General features: G+C 44.3%; 1 protein-coding gene across 1 annotated transcript in view; it reads right to left on the minus strand.

Annotated features, from left to right (window-relative positions):
* The window catches only part of SGSM1 (small G protein signaling modulator 1), a 273270-nt gene extending 257243 nt beyond the window's left edge, over positions 1-16027 (minus strand). The window contains exons 1-2 of the mRNA XM_040419686.1: positions 16012-16027; positions 15865-15908 (exon numbers count right to left, since the gene is read on the minus strand). Of these exons, the coding sequence (XP_040275620.1) occupies positions 15865-15908; positions 16012-16027 (60 nt within the window). The remainder of the gene's footprint in view (positions 1-15864; positions 15909-16011) is intronic.
* Positions 16028-17564: the final 1537 nt, after the last annotated feature.

Below are 17564 nucleotides of genomic sequence, written 5' to 3' on the forward strand. Positions count from 1 at the left end.
TTAAGTGTTCCCTTTATTTTTTTGAGCAGTGTATAAATGAATGAAATACAAGTAAGGGCTGCACACAAACATATTCTTTTCTGCATCCGATCCGCATTTTGTGTGGGTTGGATGCGGACCCATCTACTTCAAAGGGGCTGCAAAAGATGCGGAGAGCACACCATGTGCTGTCCGCATACGTATGTCCGTTCCGTGGCACCTGCAAAAAAACCGAACATGTCCTAGTCTTGTCCATTTTACAGACAAGGATAGGACTGTTCAATAGCGGCCAGGACGTTCAGTTCTTCAAAATGGGGTATGCACACGGCCAGTATCCGTCTTTTGCGGACCACAAAACAGACTACGGTAATGTGCATGAGTCCTTATGCAGAATTTTCTCTCACAAAACCATATATCAGTTGGCCTTTAACATGGTGCCTGCAGATTAATTTCCATTTTCATGGAGACAGGTTCCCTTTAATATCTCTAAGGAAAACTGAAAATGTGTAGTGACTCTATGGAAAGGAGAACGTCATCGAATGTACTGTTTCTGTGCTCTTTTGAAATTCAAAGGTGAGTGGCTCCCAGGAATAATATTTTCCGTCCTACTGTAATAATGTTGCATGAGAAGCATTAGACAGGTGCTATATGCAGCACACACGTGACATACTAGAGTCTCATCAGCAGTTACAGTCTGCAATCAAAGATATCCAACACTGTAGACCTTTCTTGTACTGAAATGTGTAAGGGAGTCAGCTCACTATTTACAGATATTAAAAACTGTTTATTTACTACATTAATACCCTTGGAGTATCACAAATGTCGTATCTGAAAAAATGAAATAAATAAATAAATAAATCGTTCATATTTCGGGAACATGTCAGAAGCCAAGCTGTACGGTAGCTCCTGGGATTCTCTGGGAATAATGACTTTTTATCTAATGCCTGCAACCTGCCTCCAGAAAGACGAGATTCATATTTGCTCTTTATTGCTCCAGTCTTCTGCGCTGGCTCCCACATGTCCATGTTCCAGTCTGCAAACTATTTACATCCATCGCTGCATAGGCATTGTCACGTACTGCACTGCAGCCAATAACTGGCTTCAGCGGTGACATGCCGCTTGTGTGCAAAATCAGCAGTGTCAGATAGTACCAGCTAAGTATACAGTACATGAGGTTTTCAAAATCTCAAGTACATACAGGGTCATATATTAAAGGGTTTCTGTCACCAGATTTAACCCTATTAAGCTAGCTGACATTAGCGATGTGCTAACGGCTCGGGCGTGGTGAGAAAGCTGGCAGCCTGCGAGCATCTTTCCCTCACCGCGCCTGCGCCGAATGCTGAACAGCGAAAGATTTCACCAGAGCACAGGGCTGGCAGACAGATGCGAGCGCTGCCTGGCCCTGTCAATCAGGACATGGAGGGAGGCGACAAAGGTGGGAGAACGGAGCCTCTAGGAGCAGGAACAACGCCCCCCCCCCCCCTCCATGCTCCTAGAGGCTAATTAGCATATTATAAAAGTTCGATTTCTGGCATAACGGGGCATAAATAAAAGTAGGAATAGGCTAGTTTGGTTCAGCTGACATTAGCACGTCAGCTAGCTTAATAGGGTTAATTCTAAACCCTTTAAGACCGGTGTTTTAGACCATTTTCTACGCCTAAAACAAGCATAGAGAATTATGAATGAGTTTTGCCTGCCTCCTTCCCCATCCACGCCACTTTAGATCTGATGTGAGCGTGGAAAAGTTGCAGACTGCAGCACAAATAACCTTTGCGCTGCAATCTTTGTCTGAAATACGCCTAATATAGGCTTATTTTTTATAGTAAATGTCCACCATAGTGCTGAAATAGTCCGCAAGAAATTAGCCTGCATTACAGATTTTGAAACTTGCAGCATGTGATTTGTTTAGGCAGATTTTTAGTACAGATTTTACCCTTAACAATGCAAAGGATGAGATCTGGGGCAAAGTAACACACACAGGTATTGGGGCGGATTTGGCGCGGAAGCGCAGTGAAAACAGCACAAAAAGCCACGTAAACTATACTGCCTTAGGCCTCTTTCATACTACCGTATGGCTATTTCAGTGTTTTGCGGTCCGTTTCTCACGGATCCGTTGTTCCATTTTTTGTTTCCGTTGTGTTTCCGTTTCGGTTCCGTTTTTCCGTTCCGTTTTTCCGTATGGCATATACAGTATACAGTAATTATATAGAACAAATTGGGCTGGGCATAACATTTCAATAGATGGTTCCGCAAAAAAACAGAACGGATACGGAAGACATACGGATGCATTTACCGTTTTTTTTTGCGGACCCATTGACTTTAATGGACCCACGGAACGTGATTTGCAGCCAAATATAGGACATGTTCTATCTTTGCACGGAACGGAGATACGGAAACGGAATGCATACGGAGTACATTCCGTTTTTTTTGTGGACCCATTGAAATGAATGGTTCTGTATACGGAACGCAAAATACGGCCCGCAAAACAGAAAAGTGTGAAAGAGGCCTTATACATATACCCTAAGATGATATTATTCCTCAAGCTGTTGTCTTAACACCAGGGTACTGAACCATGTATTTTCTACTGATATGCAAGCGTGAGCATGGTATTGTATTGTGGAGCCTACAAATCAGTACATCTGCTTACTGTCAAGTTTTAAATTTGTAAAAACATATTGTGTCTTTCCAATTTAAGGACGGTAGTCAAGGCAACGAGAAGTCTGTCTTTTCACACTACAAATTTACCAAAGGAGCAGCGCATAAAGGGATATGTCTTCCTGGCATATTTAATGCTCTGTAAAATGTCTAGCTGGTTTAGCTGACGCATTTATTCAATTCAATTGTCTAAACATAGAAAATGTAACTGAAATCTATCCTCAACAGTAATATTTTTTTTATTCAGTCTCATACACACAATACTGCAAACTCATCAGATGCACAGAGAAATGCGACAATTCTGTTTATCGTGCTTAAAAATGACAGCTTACGTCCTGGCGTGTTTTACGAATAACCACGTTTATCTGCAGAGCTGCTCTATCTGGCCGACTACCTACCTGGATTCAGCCTAGTAACATCTTTATAAAAATAACAGAAAGAACAGCATTGAACAAACAGACAGTAAATGGAGGTTGCATGATATTCACCGTCCATGGGTTGAATGCTGTGCTATTGTTACAGTAAATGGCAGGTTATTAGCCATGTTGACAGCTGGCCATACGTATCGTGCAGCCATCATCTAATCCTTGAATGAAACATCTGTCTCAATGATACAGCTCTCCCTTTGTACCTACATCACGTTTATGCAAAGCAGCCTTTTTTTTCCCTTGTCCTCAAGATGTAATCATTTCTAAAATGCTCAGAAACTCATAAGCAAGTCTTTTCTATAATAAACAGCTAATTGCAGCGCCAATAAACCACTCCTTGCATGATCAGGTGCTGGTTCCATAAAAGGCTATGTCCTCATTGACATTTTTGCAGTTTTAGATGAATCGTGTCGGCTGAACACCCTGATTGCAGGACTAGTAACCTACGAATGTGGATGGTGGTGTCCTGACTTCTGTCAGAAGAAAGAAACATCGGGCATGTTGGACTGTAATGTGCCCACCCTTTTTGTTCTCAAGAGGAATAAGCCACCACCAGAAGTGTATGCTTGTGGCTTATTCCCCTGTCCCTACTAAGAACACTTGACTAAGGCTAAGTTCACACGAACGTGTGTGATCTGTGGCCGTATTGCGGGCCGCAAATCGCGGGCCGCAATACACGGCCACAGTTCCGTGTGAATTCCGCATCACGGATGCGGACTTATTCACTTCAATGGGTCCGCAAATCCGGAATCGCGGAATGGCCGCACGGGACGGGACCCCTCGGAAGCACTACGCAGTGCCTCCGTGGGGTTACGTCCCATACTTCCGTTCCGCTAAAAGATAGAACAAGTCCTATCTTTTAGCGGAACGGCCGGATCGCGGACCCATTAAAGTGAAAGGCTATTTGCGGGCCGCAGCACAGGCACGGGTCACATACGTTCGTGTGAACTCGGCCTAAGCCAGGCATACATGTCTCTAGGGCGTGGAGAAGAGCGGCTGTCGGCTGAACAAGTGTTTGGCTGGCAGCTATCTGAGGCTGTGTTCACATTTTTTGCCACGTTTTACACATTTAGGGGGGCATTATTAAGACTGGTCACGAAGGCCTCAATTCCCTATGTGGTGCCTGAGGAAGCGCCAAAGTTATGTAGAGGTGCAGGCCTTTACATAAGTTTGGAGCTTTGTCCAGCAGGCTTTAAGCCTCATTCACACGCCCGTGCTCAAATCCGTGAAAAAGTAGTCAGTGATGCCTCCATGAAGACATCCGTGAAGGATCTGTGTTTCCTTCATGTGTCCGTTTTTTTTTGCTGTCTGTGTGTCATCAGTGTTTCGCAGACACTGTGCAGCTGAAAAATTATTTTGAAAAGCATCTCTTCCTAATGATCCGTGAAACACGGATGGTATCCATGTTGCATCCGTGGTTTTCACAGACCCATAGACTATAATGGGCATGATGGATCTGTTAACGCGGACAGAATAGAGCATACTTCCATGCTAAAACCATGGACCGCGATAAACCACAGATGTGTGAATACACACATTAAAATGAATGGGTACGTGTGCCGTGGAGAACGCGAATAGTACACGTCCGTGGAACACGGACGTTTGAATGGAGCTTAACTCTACCCCAGCCGTCTTGTCGGCGAAGATTTAAAGGTGTTGTCTCACCTCCCGCTTTCCTGTCTTACTTTCTGCTCTGTGACCCAGTTTTTGAGCAGGAGCATGGCAGAGGCAAGCAGGGCTGGGAACAAGTAAACCCGCCCCTTGCCTGTATGTGCATGCTCCTGAGGTCCTGAGGCTCTCCCGAGCTTAAGCATTAGAAATATGAGGTGGTCGGGGCCACCAGAAAAGCCAGCAGTATCAATCCAAGTGCATTGAAGCGGTTGCCGTAACCCCTAGAAACTAGCAAAGTCTAAAAGGCTGGAAAATGAAAGGTAATGGGTAACAGAAGCATTATTGAATATAGAAGAACTTTAGTAAATGACTTAAAGAAAAAAAAAGCACCTTCTGCCTGGCTCTGACGCTCTCCACTGTGATTGGACAGCGCTACAGCCAGGGAGAAGGAACGCCCACTGAGAAACAGGGCAGTCCCCTCCTCCCTGTACCGATGGTATGAATTTACATACCAGGCGGGAAACCAGTATGGGAGCACAGTGGGGCGAACGTAGTGGCGCATAGAGAAAATAGTAAGTGCTGTAACATGACTTCACTATGCCCTACACAGCCCACTACTTATATGATAATGTCTGGACCTATGAAAAGTCCTCTTTATAATATGATTATACACATAATAAATATGACATGATGAGGTGAGACATCGGAGAACGTCACAGCATAAACACTTGATTTAAACAGTAGGTAATTCTCTGATGACACACTCCCTTTAAAATTCTCTTTCCTTTTTTGTGTGTACCATATTCTGCAAAATGACGCAAAACACTAACAGAATACAGCTTACATTATGCAACTGTTATATGTGAGGTGATTATGAAAATTCTCGTCAGTAGTTTATATGCAAATCCACTATAGTCAATGGCCGATCAATAAAGCAGCCTCCAGTAAAGGACAAGCAGAGGTGACGAGACACAAGGTGGAATGGTTGTTGCTACTTTATTACAGTGATCATGAGGATCACAACAGTAAGACTCCCATAGGGCAGATATTGATGACATATCATAGCAATGTGCCATTAATGTTTGTACTAAGGAAACTACTTAAAGTCTGGTTTCTTCCTACAGTGGTTTTTAAGTAGTTTGTGGGGCTTTGCTGCTGTTTTTATGGTCAGTGGGGTCTATTCAAAACACATGCTTGGGGTATGCTTTTAACTTCTGGTGCTTTTCCCACGGGCTTCTGTATTGGGCTTGGAAAACATCAGAAAAAAATAATGTTACAATCATGTAACAAAATTAACAGCGACATAAAAAACACTTGAAATTCCTGGTCATTTTTTAAAAGTAAAAAAAAATAAAAACAGAACAAAAAAAAAAAAAAAAAAGTACGTGAAAGAGACCTAAAGCAGAAATGACAATTGTCAGAATTGATATAAGAATTTGCATTTGAAACTATATCTGTGTGGATGCATGCAGAACAGTAGCTATAGGGGCAGCTGGGCTAGCAGTCGCACCCAGTGCCTGGTGCCTGAGGCCCTCTGCCATATAAGAAGATTACAGATAACGCACTGCAGTCCAGGAGGTACTCGTTATTAGTCTCACATCCACAGTGCAGGCAGAAGTAAGTGAACCCTTGAATTTAATAAAATGAACATCCTTTTTTACCCCTTTAGCAACAATCACCCCCAACAAATGTTTGCTGTAGCTGTATATAAGATTTGCCCTCAGGTTATGCTACAGCATCTCGATAGGGTTGAGGTCAGGACTCTGACTTAGCCATTCCAACACACAAATCTCTCTCAACCATTCTTTAGGAGATTTACTTGTGTGCTTTGGGTCACTGTCTTGTTGTGTCACCCCCATATCTCTACAGCTTGAGGTCATGGACTGTTGCCCCTACATACTCTACAGCTTGAGGTCCTGGACTGTTGCCCCTACATACTCTACAGCTTGAGGTCATGGACTGTTGCCCCTACATACTCTACAGCTTGAGGTCATGGACTGTTGCCCCTACATACTCTACAGCTTGAGGTCATGGACTGTTGCCCCTACATACTCTACAGCTTGAGGTCAGGGCTGTTGCCCCTACATACTCTACAGCTTGAGGTCAGGGCTGTTGCCCCTACATACTCTACAGCTTGAGGTCAGGGCTGTTGCCCCTACATACTCTACAGCTTGAGGTCAGGAATGTTGCCCTTACATACTCCTGAAAAATGTTTTGATACAACTAATTGTTCCCTCAATGATTGTAAAAGCGGTCCCCAACTATGATGCTCCCACCACCACGAATCACAGTTGGGATAAGATGTTCTTGAAAGAGTTAGGCCTCTTTCACACAGGCGAGATTTCCACGGGGGTGCAATGCGTGAGGTGAACGCATTGCACCCGCACTGAATCCGGACCCATTCATTTCTATGGGGCTGTGCACATGAGCGGTGATTTTCACTCATCACTTGTGCGTTGCGTGAAAATCGCAGCAAGCTCTATATTGTGCGTTTTTCACGCAATGCAGGCCCCATAGAAGTGAATGGGGCTGCGTGAAAATCGCAAGCATCCGCAAGCAAGTGCGGATGCGGTGCGATTTTCACTCTTGCTAGGATGAAAGTCTATTCACTGTATTATTTTCCCTTATAACATGGTTATAAGGGAAAATAATAGCATTCTTTAATACAGAATGCTTAGTAGAAGGTCAACTGAGGGTTAAAAAAATAAAATAAAATTAATTCACCTCCTCCAATTGATCGCATAGCTGCCGGTCTCCTGTTCTTTCTTCAGGACCTGTCAAAGGACCTGTGGTGACATCATTGTGCTCATCACATGATACATCATATGATTCATCACCATGGTGATGGACCATGTGATGAGCATAGTGACGTCACCACAGGTCCTTTGACAGGTCCTGAAGAAAGAACAGGAGACCGGCAGCTACGCGATCAATTGGAGGAGGTGAGTTAATTTATTTTTTATTTATTGACCTTCTACTAAGTATTCTGTATTAAAGAACGCTATTATTTTACCTTCTAACCATGTTATAAAGGGAAAATAATAAAATTGACAGAATACAGAACCCAAACCCGAACTTCTGTGAAGAAGTCCGGGTTCGGGTCTGGGTACCAAACATGGCGATTTTTCTCACGCGCGTGCAAAACGCATTAAAACGCTTTCCACTCGTGGGGAAAAATCGTGCATGTTCCTGGAACGCACCCGCATCTTTTCCCGCAACACCCGTGTGAAAGAGGCCTTAGGGTACCAAGCAAACTCTGTGCCACACAAGTTCACAATCAGCTATGCAGACAGTGGTGAATAATTCAAAATAAAGTCCCATTTTTTTTACTTTATAAGGATGGGGTGTTGTTGTGCAGTGGTCTTTATCCTCAAAACAGCATTGTGCATTTGCGCTAAAAAGCTACAGTTTAGTTTCATCCATAGATTTTTCCGACAGCATTGTGGAACTGGACGTGGACTAGAGCAAACTTGAGACCTACTACAATGTTTTGTTTTTTGGCAACAGCAGATTTCTTTTTATTGTCCTTTCCATGAACACCATTCATTTGCAGTGTCTTTCTAATAGTGGAAGGAAGAACAGAGGTGTTTTCAATGTATTCTGTAGTTTGCTGTTAGGGTACTTTCACACTTGCGGCAGAGTATTCCAGCAGGTAGTTCTGTCGCCGGCAATCCGGACGCAAACGGATGCATTTGTGAGACGGATCCGGATGCGGATCCGTCTCACAAATGCATTGCAATACCGGATCCGTCTTTCTGGTTGTCATCTGGAAATACGGATCCGGTATTTATTTATGTGTTCTTGAAGTGATCTTCACAGGACACCCACTTCTAGGGTGAGTGGAGCTTATTTTCAGTTGCAGAACATTTTCTGGAACAAAAATCTGCAGCACGTGAAGGTTCCCAAACTGTGGATTAGTGTACACCCAAGTACAAAATGTTTTTTTTTTTGCATTTTCCAGCATCATGTGTCTCTTTAACACATTGTTTGAGGTCTTCTGAAAGTAGTTTGCTGGGTTCGCATTAACCAGGCTTTCTTGAGTCAGTAAACAGGTTGTGTGTTTTTTTTATCGGGCAAAGTGATTCTGAAACCTATAATTCCAGTCTTATTTCCTTAAAGGGGTATTCCTGGATTTTGTGATTGATGGCCTATCCCCTGGATAGGCCACCAATATCTGATAGGCCCTCGTTGCCACCCTAAACAATCTTCTCTAGTGCTGAAGCTGGGTACTGCAGTCCTGCTCCCACCGACTTCAATGGGAGCAGTGGCAAAATGACCAGCTCCACCACTACACAGTGGGTGGAGCTATGTCGTTCTAATGCCAAATTCTGGTGCTGGAGTTACACTGAAACAGATGATCAGCGCAGGTGTGGAGTGTAAGAACCTCGACAATGAGATACGGAAGGACTATCTTGAGGATAGTTGATCAAGAAAAAAATCCTGGAATACCACGTTAATTGAAATACCTTTTGTCAATTACGTAGGTCTTGGAGAAGTAATTAATATATAGGTTCACTTCCTTTTTCTCCCTGCAGTGTGGATGTTTACTTGATGTGTTCAATAAAATAAATGAGAAGCAAAACTGTTTAGTTACATTGTGTTTGTCTATAATTGTGATTTAGATAAAATCACGTCACATTTTGTAAATAATCAGTGCAGAAATCCAGGTAATTCCAAAGGGTCCACTCACTTTTTACACAGAAACACAGAAGATTGAGGTCAGAAAAAGTCCTCCGGGCCCATTTAGTCTGCCCTTACATTATATATCAGGTACATTTTAATTCATTTACTGTAGATTTCCCAACCACGTCTGAAGTTTGTTCCAAACCTCAACTACTCTTTCAGTAAAATAATATTTCCTGACATTTGTTCTGATTTTCCCCACAACTGTTTGTGCCCCCTTATTCTTGTATTAAGTTTTTTTTAATTAAAAACACTTCCTTTCCAAACCTTATTTATGCCTAAAATGTAACCCCTACATGAAGCAGCGGTTTTCAGTTTTTTACTTCCTGCTTTCCCAGAGCCATAGCTTTTTTATTTTTCTGTTCACATAGTCGTATGAGGGCTTGTTTTTTTGTGGGAAAAGTTGTACATTCTAATGCCAAAAGGGGTGGAATTAGAAAAAACACAATTCCCTCACAGTTTTATAGGTTTTGTTTTTATCGGCATTGGGGCATGTGGTAAAACTAAACAGTGCGCTTCAATCTCTGTGTCAGTGCAATTACTGCAATACCATATTTATATAGTTTCTATTGTGTTTTAATAATTATTCTTAATAACTTTTTATATTTATGTCTACGGAGCTAGGTGTGGGCTAATTTTTTGTGGGGTGATTTGCAGTTTTCAGTGATAACATTTTGGGTGTGTTTGACTTTTTGATCACTTTTTATTCCATTTTTGGGCAGGTGAACTAATGAAAAATGGCGAATTTGTCACTGTACAGAATAAATATGATTTATATTTTAATAGTCTGGGTGTTTTGGGACGCAGTGGTCCAAATGATCTTTATTTTTTATTGTTTATTTTTTATTATTGGACAAGGGGGTGATTTTAATATTATATATATATATATATATATATATATATATATATATACACTGCTCAAAAAAATAAAGGGAACAATTAAACAACACAATGTAACTCCAAGTCAATCACACTTCTGTGAAATCAAACTGTCCACTTAGGAAGCAACACTGAGTGACAATCAATTTCACATGCTGTTGTGCAAATGGGATAGACAACAGGTGGAAATTATAGGCAATTAGCAAGACACCCCCAATAAAGGAGTGGTTCTGCAGGTGGTGACCACAGACCATTTCTCAGTTCCTATGCTTCCTGGCTGATGTTTTGGACACTTTTGAATGCTGGCGCTGCTTTCACTCTAGTGGTAGCATGAGACGGAGTCTACAACCCACACAAGTGGCTCAGGTAGTGCAGCTTATCTAGGATGGCACATCAATGCGAGCTGTGGCAAGAAGGTTTGCTGTGTCTGTCAGCGTAGTGTCCAGAGCATGGAGGCACTACCAGGAGACAGGCCAGTACATCAGGAGACGTGGAGGAGGCCGTAGGAGGGCAACAACCCAGCAGCAGGAGCGCTACCTCCACCTTTGTGCAAGGAGGAACAGGAGGAGCACTGCCAGTGCCCTGCAAAATGACCTCCAGCAGGCCACAAATGTGCATGTGTCTGCTCAAACAGTCAGAAACAGACTCCATGAGGGTGATATGAGGGCCCGACGTCCACAGGTGGTGGTTGTGCTTACAGCCCAACACCGTGCAGGACGTTTGGCATTTGTCAGAGAACACCAAGATTGGCAAATTCGCCACTGGCACCCTGTGCTCTTCACAGATGAAAGCAGGTTCACACTGAGCACAAGTGACAGACGTGACAGAGTCTGGAGACGCCGTGGAGAACGTTCTGCTGCCTGCAACATCCTCCAGCATGACCGGTTTGGCATTGGGTCAGTAATGGTGTGGGGTGGCATTTCTTTGGAGGGCCGCACAGCCCTCCATGTGCTCGCCAGAGGTAGCCTGACTGCCATTAGGTACCGAGATAAGATCCTCAGACCCCTTGTGAGACCATATGCTGGTGCGGTAGGCCCTGGGTTCCTCCTAATGCAAGACAATGCTAGACCTCATGTGGCTGGAGTGTGTCAGCAGTTCCTGCAAGACGAAGGCATTGATGCTATGGACTGGCCCGCCCGTTCCCCAGACCTGAATCCAATTGAGCACATCTGGGACATCATGTCTCGCTCTATCCACCAACGTCACGTTGCACCACAGACTGTCCAGGAGTTGGCAGATGCTTTAGTCCAGGTCTGGGAGGAGATCCCTCAGGAGACCGTCCGCCACCTCATCAGGAGCATGCACAGGCGTTGTAGGGAGGTCATACAGGCATGTGGAGGCCACACACACTACTGAGCCTCATTTTGACTTGTTTTAAGGACATTACATCAAAGTTGGATCAGCCTGTAGTGTGTTTTTCCACTTTAATTTTGAGTGTGACTCCAAATCCAGACCTCCATGGGTTGAAAAATGTGATTTCCATTTTTTTATTTTTGTGTGATTTTGTTGTCAGCACATTCAACTATGTAAAGAACAAAGTATTTCAGAAGAATATTTAATTAACTCAGATCTAGGATGTGTTATTTTTGTGTTCCCTTTATTATATATACACCTACAGAAGCAATTATGACAAAATCGATCGGCATTAATACAGAGTTGATCCCCCATTGCAGCTAAAAAGGCCTCCACTATTCTGGCAAGGCTTTCTACAATATTTTGGAGCCCGTGGAAATTTTTGCCCATTCAGAAGAACATTTTTGAGAACAGACACTGATGTTGGATGTTAGGGTTTGGCTTGCAATCTCCATTGTAGTTCATACCAAATGTGTTTGATGGGGTTTAGGTCAGGGCTCTATGCGTTCCAGTCAAGTTCTTCCACACAAAACGCATCTAACCATGCCGTTATGGACCTTGCTTTGTGGCCTTCCCCAAACTTTTTCCACAAAGTTGGAAGCATACAATTGTCCAAAATGTCTTGGTGTGCTAAAGCGTTAAGATTTCCCTTCACTGGAAATAAGAGCCTATGCCAACCCCTGAAAAACAAGCCCATGTTATCCCTCCTGCACCAAACTTTACAGAAGCACAATGCAGTCAGCCAGGTAACGTTCTCCTGGCATTTGCCAAACCCAGACTGCCAAATAGAGAAGTGTGATTTGTCACTCCACAAAGCACATTTCCGCTGCTCAAGAGACCAGTGGCGGCATGCTTTACACTACTTCATCCAATACTTGGCATTGTGATTGGTGATGTGAAGCTACATGCAGCTGCTCAGCCATGGAAATTCATGCCATGAAGATGCCAGTCCACAACTTTTATGCCGATATTAATTCCAGTGGAGGCCTGGAACTGTGCGGTTATGGAGTCAGTAAAGCGTTGGTAACTTTTATGCACTTCTGCACTCGAGGACCCCGCTCTGTAACTTTACGTGATCTGCCACTCTGTGGCTGACATGCTGTGGTTCATAAATGCATCCACATTGAAATAATGCCACTCACAGATAATGGTGGAATATCTAGGAGGGATGAAACGTCACAAACTAACTTGTTACAACGGTGGCATCCTATATTATACACCTGTGGCAATGGGACTGAATGAAACTCCTGAATTCAGACATTAAGAGGTGTGTCCCAATATTTTGTCCATAAACTGTAAATATATACTTACATACAATGAATCCCCTCCAAAAGTCCACCTATTTGAGAAGACCAACCCCCTACACAGACTAGATGTTCTGTGGCAGATTTTGTGTTCCACCATATATTATGCATACTGGCCATCTTTTTTGAGAAGACCACTCCTCTAGAAGAATTTTGGGTGGTCATCTGAAAGAATTTTCATTGTATTTACATTTATCTGATGAAGACGCCTCTACAAAAACAAGGCTGATTATGATGTGTTTAATTAACATTTTGCACAAAATTGAAAGCTTGAACCACAACACTCATTTCTCCTTCTAAATTTACCCATTTCAGTTGTTCTTTCATGTTGGTAGACCCGGATCTCGTTAATAGTCTGACTTCTATACGACTATGTTTACACTGACATCATAGCTTTCGTTTTTACAGTAGGCAGGGCAAATCCATAGGGAACCATTTGGTAATTATTTTGAATCCCATTGACCTAAAATTCCATTTTTTACTGAATACAATATAGACCATCATATTACATTACTGAGGCTGTCAAAGAGCAACATAAGCTCAAAGGAAAAGAACAGAATATCATCTCATTTATAGAAATATAAAGCATAAAACAGTCAGTAATATATAAATCTCATTTACAGTGGTTTTCCAAGACTTAAATACTGATAACCTATCCTCTGGATAGGTCAACAGTCCCTGATCGGTGGTGGTCCAACACCTGGGACCCCCTCCCATCAGTCGTGGCCATGGCCTTCTCTCAGCTTTCCTTAGGCAGAGTGACGACACGTTCATGTCACTGCCTGCCCTGTGAGAGATCTGAGAAGATCGGATAGACTTGCAGCATGTGAGTCTATCTGACAGGTCTTTCTGTGTTTCCTTTCTGTTTGTTGTTGTGGGCTGGATTCCACCTCTCCACAGGTTCTGCTCGTTAGCTGTTTAAGAGGTTCTATTTTAGTCCGCCTCTTACTGCTGACTTTGCGGTTGATATTTTCCTTCTGGAGTTCTGTACTGGTTGTTTGTGGATCCTCTACTTCCCGCTCGTCTCAAGCTAAGTCCTCCTGTTTTCTCCTTTGTGTGTGAGTTGCTGCTAGGTCTCAGGGAGACGCTGGTCCCTTCACGGTGGAAGGTACCTGTTGTCTCATTCCCCTCTCCCTAAGTTAGGGTTTGCTACAGTGTCAGCAGGGCTTAGGTTCCAGCGTATGAGTTTGTTCACCATCAGGACTTGCTCATAATGTCAGGGAGAGGCTCAGGGATTGTTAGGAGGTTACCATTCCCTTCTCCCTAGTTTTGGGGCCTAGTCTGTTTACCTATTGATGTTTGTTACTTGGTGTTCCTCTTATCCCCACTTGCCGTGACAGTTCATCGGTCATGTGGCCTAGGAGAAGCTCAGCCCCTTAGAAGTGAATGGGGCTATGCTGTGATACCAAGCACAGCCGCTATACAATGTACAATGCTGTGCTTGGTGAGCATGGAGAAGGCCGTTGCGCTCACAGGAGTGCTGGTGCCTTCTCAAACAGCTGATCGGCAGGGGTCCCAGGTGTTGGACCCCCACCGATCTGGTCTGAGTATTTAAATCTCAGAAAACCCCTTTAAGGCCTCGTTCACATTTCCATGTCAGTGTCACGTCTGTGAAAAAAGCATACGTGTTTCATCCGTGAAGATGTCTGTGAAGGATTCGTGGTTGGTCCGCGTGTCCGTTTATCCCATCAGTGTGTCATCCGTAATTCACGGAAGTTGCTCAACTGAAAATTTATTTCCAGAAAATCTTCTATTGGTCTTCAATGAAAAACAGACACAACATGGATGTGTCAGTAATTTTCACGAACCCATAGACTTCAATGGGCGTGCTTGGTCCGCATCACGGATCAAAGTAGTGCATGTCCTTGTGATTTTTTTTACTGACCTATGGTCAGTAAAAAAAATGCTGAAGTGTGAACTGACACATAATGGGCATATGTGCGGTCCGTAAAAATTTGGACAGCAGTGAAAAACGGAAATGTGAACGAGGCCTTAAAGGAATCCTGTTACCATCATAACCCCTCCTCCCGAATGCCCACAGTACCTTACAGCTGACGATATCATGTCTCCCATGCTGTCTTTTGCTATTGGCCAAGTTTGCAGTAAAACCATTTTATTCCCCTCCCTCCGGTAATGTAAATGTACAGCTTGAAGTCAAGGGGGCAGCGGCCTTCACGCTTCAAGTCAAACTCAGTGCGCACCCTTCCTGCCTCTTCACTCTTGATGGCCACCTCTGTTTTCTTTCTTTAGGCGCATGCGCTGTCCTTTATCGTTTTCTGCACAATGAGCCTCTGAAGCTTCAATCTGCACATACTAAGCGGAGCGGGGGGGGGGAGGGGTAAATAATATTGTTTTGCTGCGAACTTGGCCATCAGATCAAATGGCAAAAAGACAGCATGACCGACAAAATGAGCTCAGCCGTAAGGTACCGCGGGTGGCTGGGGGGCAACATCTTGGTGACAAACAGGAAGAACCTAACTTTTGCAGTATATCTTTCTTACTGTACCTGAAAGCCGTAATTTTGGTGCAAATACCTGACATGATGCAGTGATACGTATGTTGCAACAATGTGACTGATTGGACACATCCCCTACTTAATAATACATCGATCCGCCCAACGCGTGCCCTTGGCACCTGATTTCCTCACATTTCTGCACAGCCTTTATAGCGTGCTACATAAACCCAATGACCTATATAATAAGTGAAGCCAGCAATTCACATGCATTAAATGCATGCTACACACTGCAACCCAGGGGAATAAGAACTAGGTGGGCTCCACAATGATCGATCATCTCTGCACTGCCTGTGCCAGGCTCTCATTGCACCCATGGGGACAGCTGTGTTGCACTGTACTACAGCGACACAAGTGACCAGAAGCTGCCAGCTGTGCAAATGTAACACACCCTCACAGGCTGCTCCGTACACGTCCATAGGAAAGCAGAGCGAGAAGATGCTGTGGTGGGGTCACCTACCTCCTTCTTGACAGTCTTCAGCAGCCTCTGCCTGGTCTCTGCCTCTGTGGACGACAGGCATGTTGGTTATTACGCTCACAGAGCTCTCATTATGTCACCATACGATACATACAGGCGGGCTATCGGTGCTTCTGCTCTTTTGCTCACCTGTCCCCGTTGCCATGTTTGCAGCTTCCCCGTTCCTGTCCTCCGCAGGCTCGGCTCTAGGAGGCAGTGGCACAGCTGCTCCTGCGCGTGCACGGTGGCTGCCGTGACGTCAGAGCGCTACCCCGCGCACTCGGGAGCGCGCGCCTGACTGGACGTTCACGCGCCCTGTTCACTGTATGACGCTGGTTGATGCGCTGAGCGATACTCGGGTGCTCAACGCTGTGGTGCTCCTACATGGCAGACATTATCATTGCTCTGTAGGATTTGCTCCTTCGTCAGCCACTGATGCTGAGTGAAAGGAGGAAGATTCTCTATGCACTGTATGCTTTGTGCTTCAGCTTTCTATGCAACGTATTTGCATTAATAACTCCAGTGTTCCTGAGAATAATAAGACCCTGTTCACACAGGATTGATGATCTCTGTTGTAATCTGCAGTGAAACTTTGTTTTCTGTTCCAGCTTAGAATTATTATTACTTATTCCATGGTGCTGTACATTAAGAGGGGGTTACCTATACATAATCTAATGGTACTTTCACACTAGCGTTTTTCTTTTCCGGCACTGAGTTCCGTCCTAGGGGCTCTATACCAGAAAAGAACTGATCCGTTTTATCCCAATGCATTCTGAATGGAGAGGAATCCGTTCAGGATGTCTTCAGTTCAGTCACTGAACTGCGTTTTGGACAGAGGAAATACTGCGGTATTAGGCTACATTCACACGTCCGTGGTGTGTTGCGGATCCGCAACACATCAGCCCGTCACCCCCATAGAAATGCCTATTCTTGTCCGCAAGCTGCGGACAAGAATAGGACATGTTCTATCTTTTTGCGGAGCTGCGGACCCAAAATCGGGGCCGCGCTCCGCAAATGCGGATGCTGACAGCACACTGTGTGCTGTCCGCATCCATTCCGTTCCCATAGAGAATGAATGGGTCCGCACCCGTTCCGCAAAATTGCGGAACGGATGCGGACACATTTTGCGGACGTGTGAATGGAGCCTTATCTTCGTCCAAAGTTCCAGATCAGTTGCCGGATCCGGCATTTATTTACATTGAAATGTATTAGTGCCGGATCCGGCATTAAAAATACCGCAATGCCGGATCGGTCCTTCCGGTCTGCGCATGCACAGATCGGTAAAAATGTGAGAAAAAAATAGAAACTGATCCGTTTGTCTATATGACAAATGAAGAGACAGATCCATTCTTGCAATGCATTTGTGAGGCGGATCCGTCTACAAATGCTGTCCGTTTTCATGCAGATTGCCAGATCCGGCAGGCAGTTCCAGCAACGGAACTGCTTGCCGGATCACTCTGCCGCAAGTGTGAAAGTAGCCTAAAAAATACAAGAAACTATTAACAGACTGGCAGAGAGGGGGTGAGGACCCTGCCCCCTAGAGCTTACAATCTACAAGGGAACGCGGAAGAACACAGTAGGAGAGGGTAAATGCTGCTCATGTGGCTGTGTGGTGGCAGCATTCTTAAAGGGGTTATCCAAGACCTATAATGCCCCCCCAAGTGCCCGGCCTCCTCACATAGATTGTATTTACCTCGCTCCCA

Source organism: Bufo bufo, chromosome 2, assembly GCF_905171765.1.
Source record: "Bufo bufo chromosome 2, aBufBuf1.1, whole genome shotgun sequence".
In the NCBI taxonomy this organism is placed as follows: Eukaryota; Metazoa; Chordata; class Amphibia; order Anura; family Bufonidae; genus Bufo; species Bufo bufo.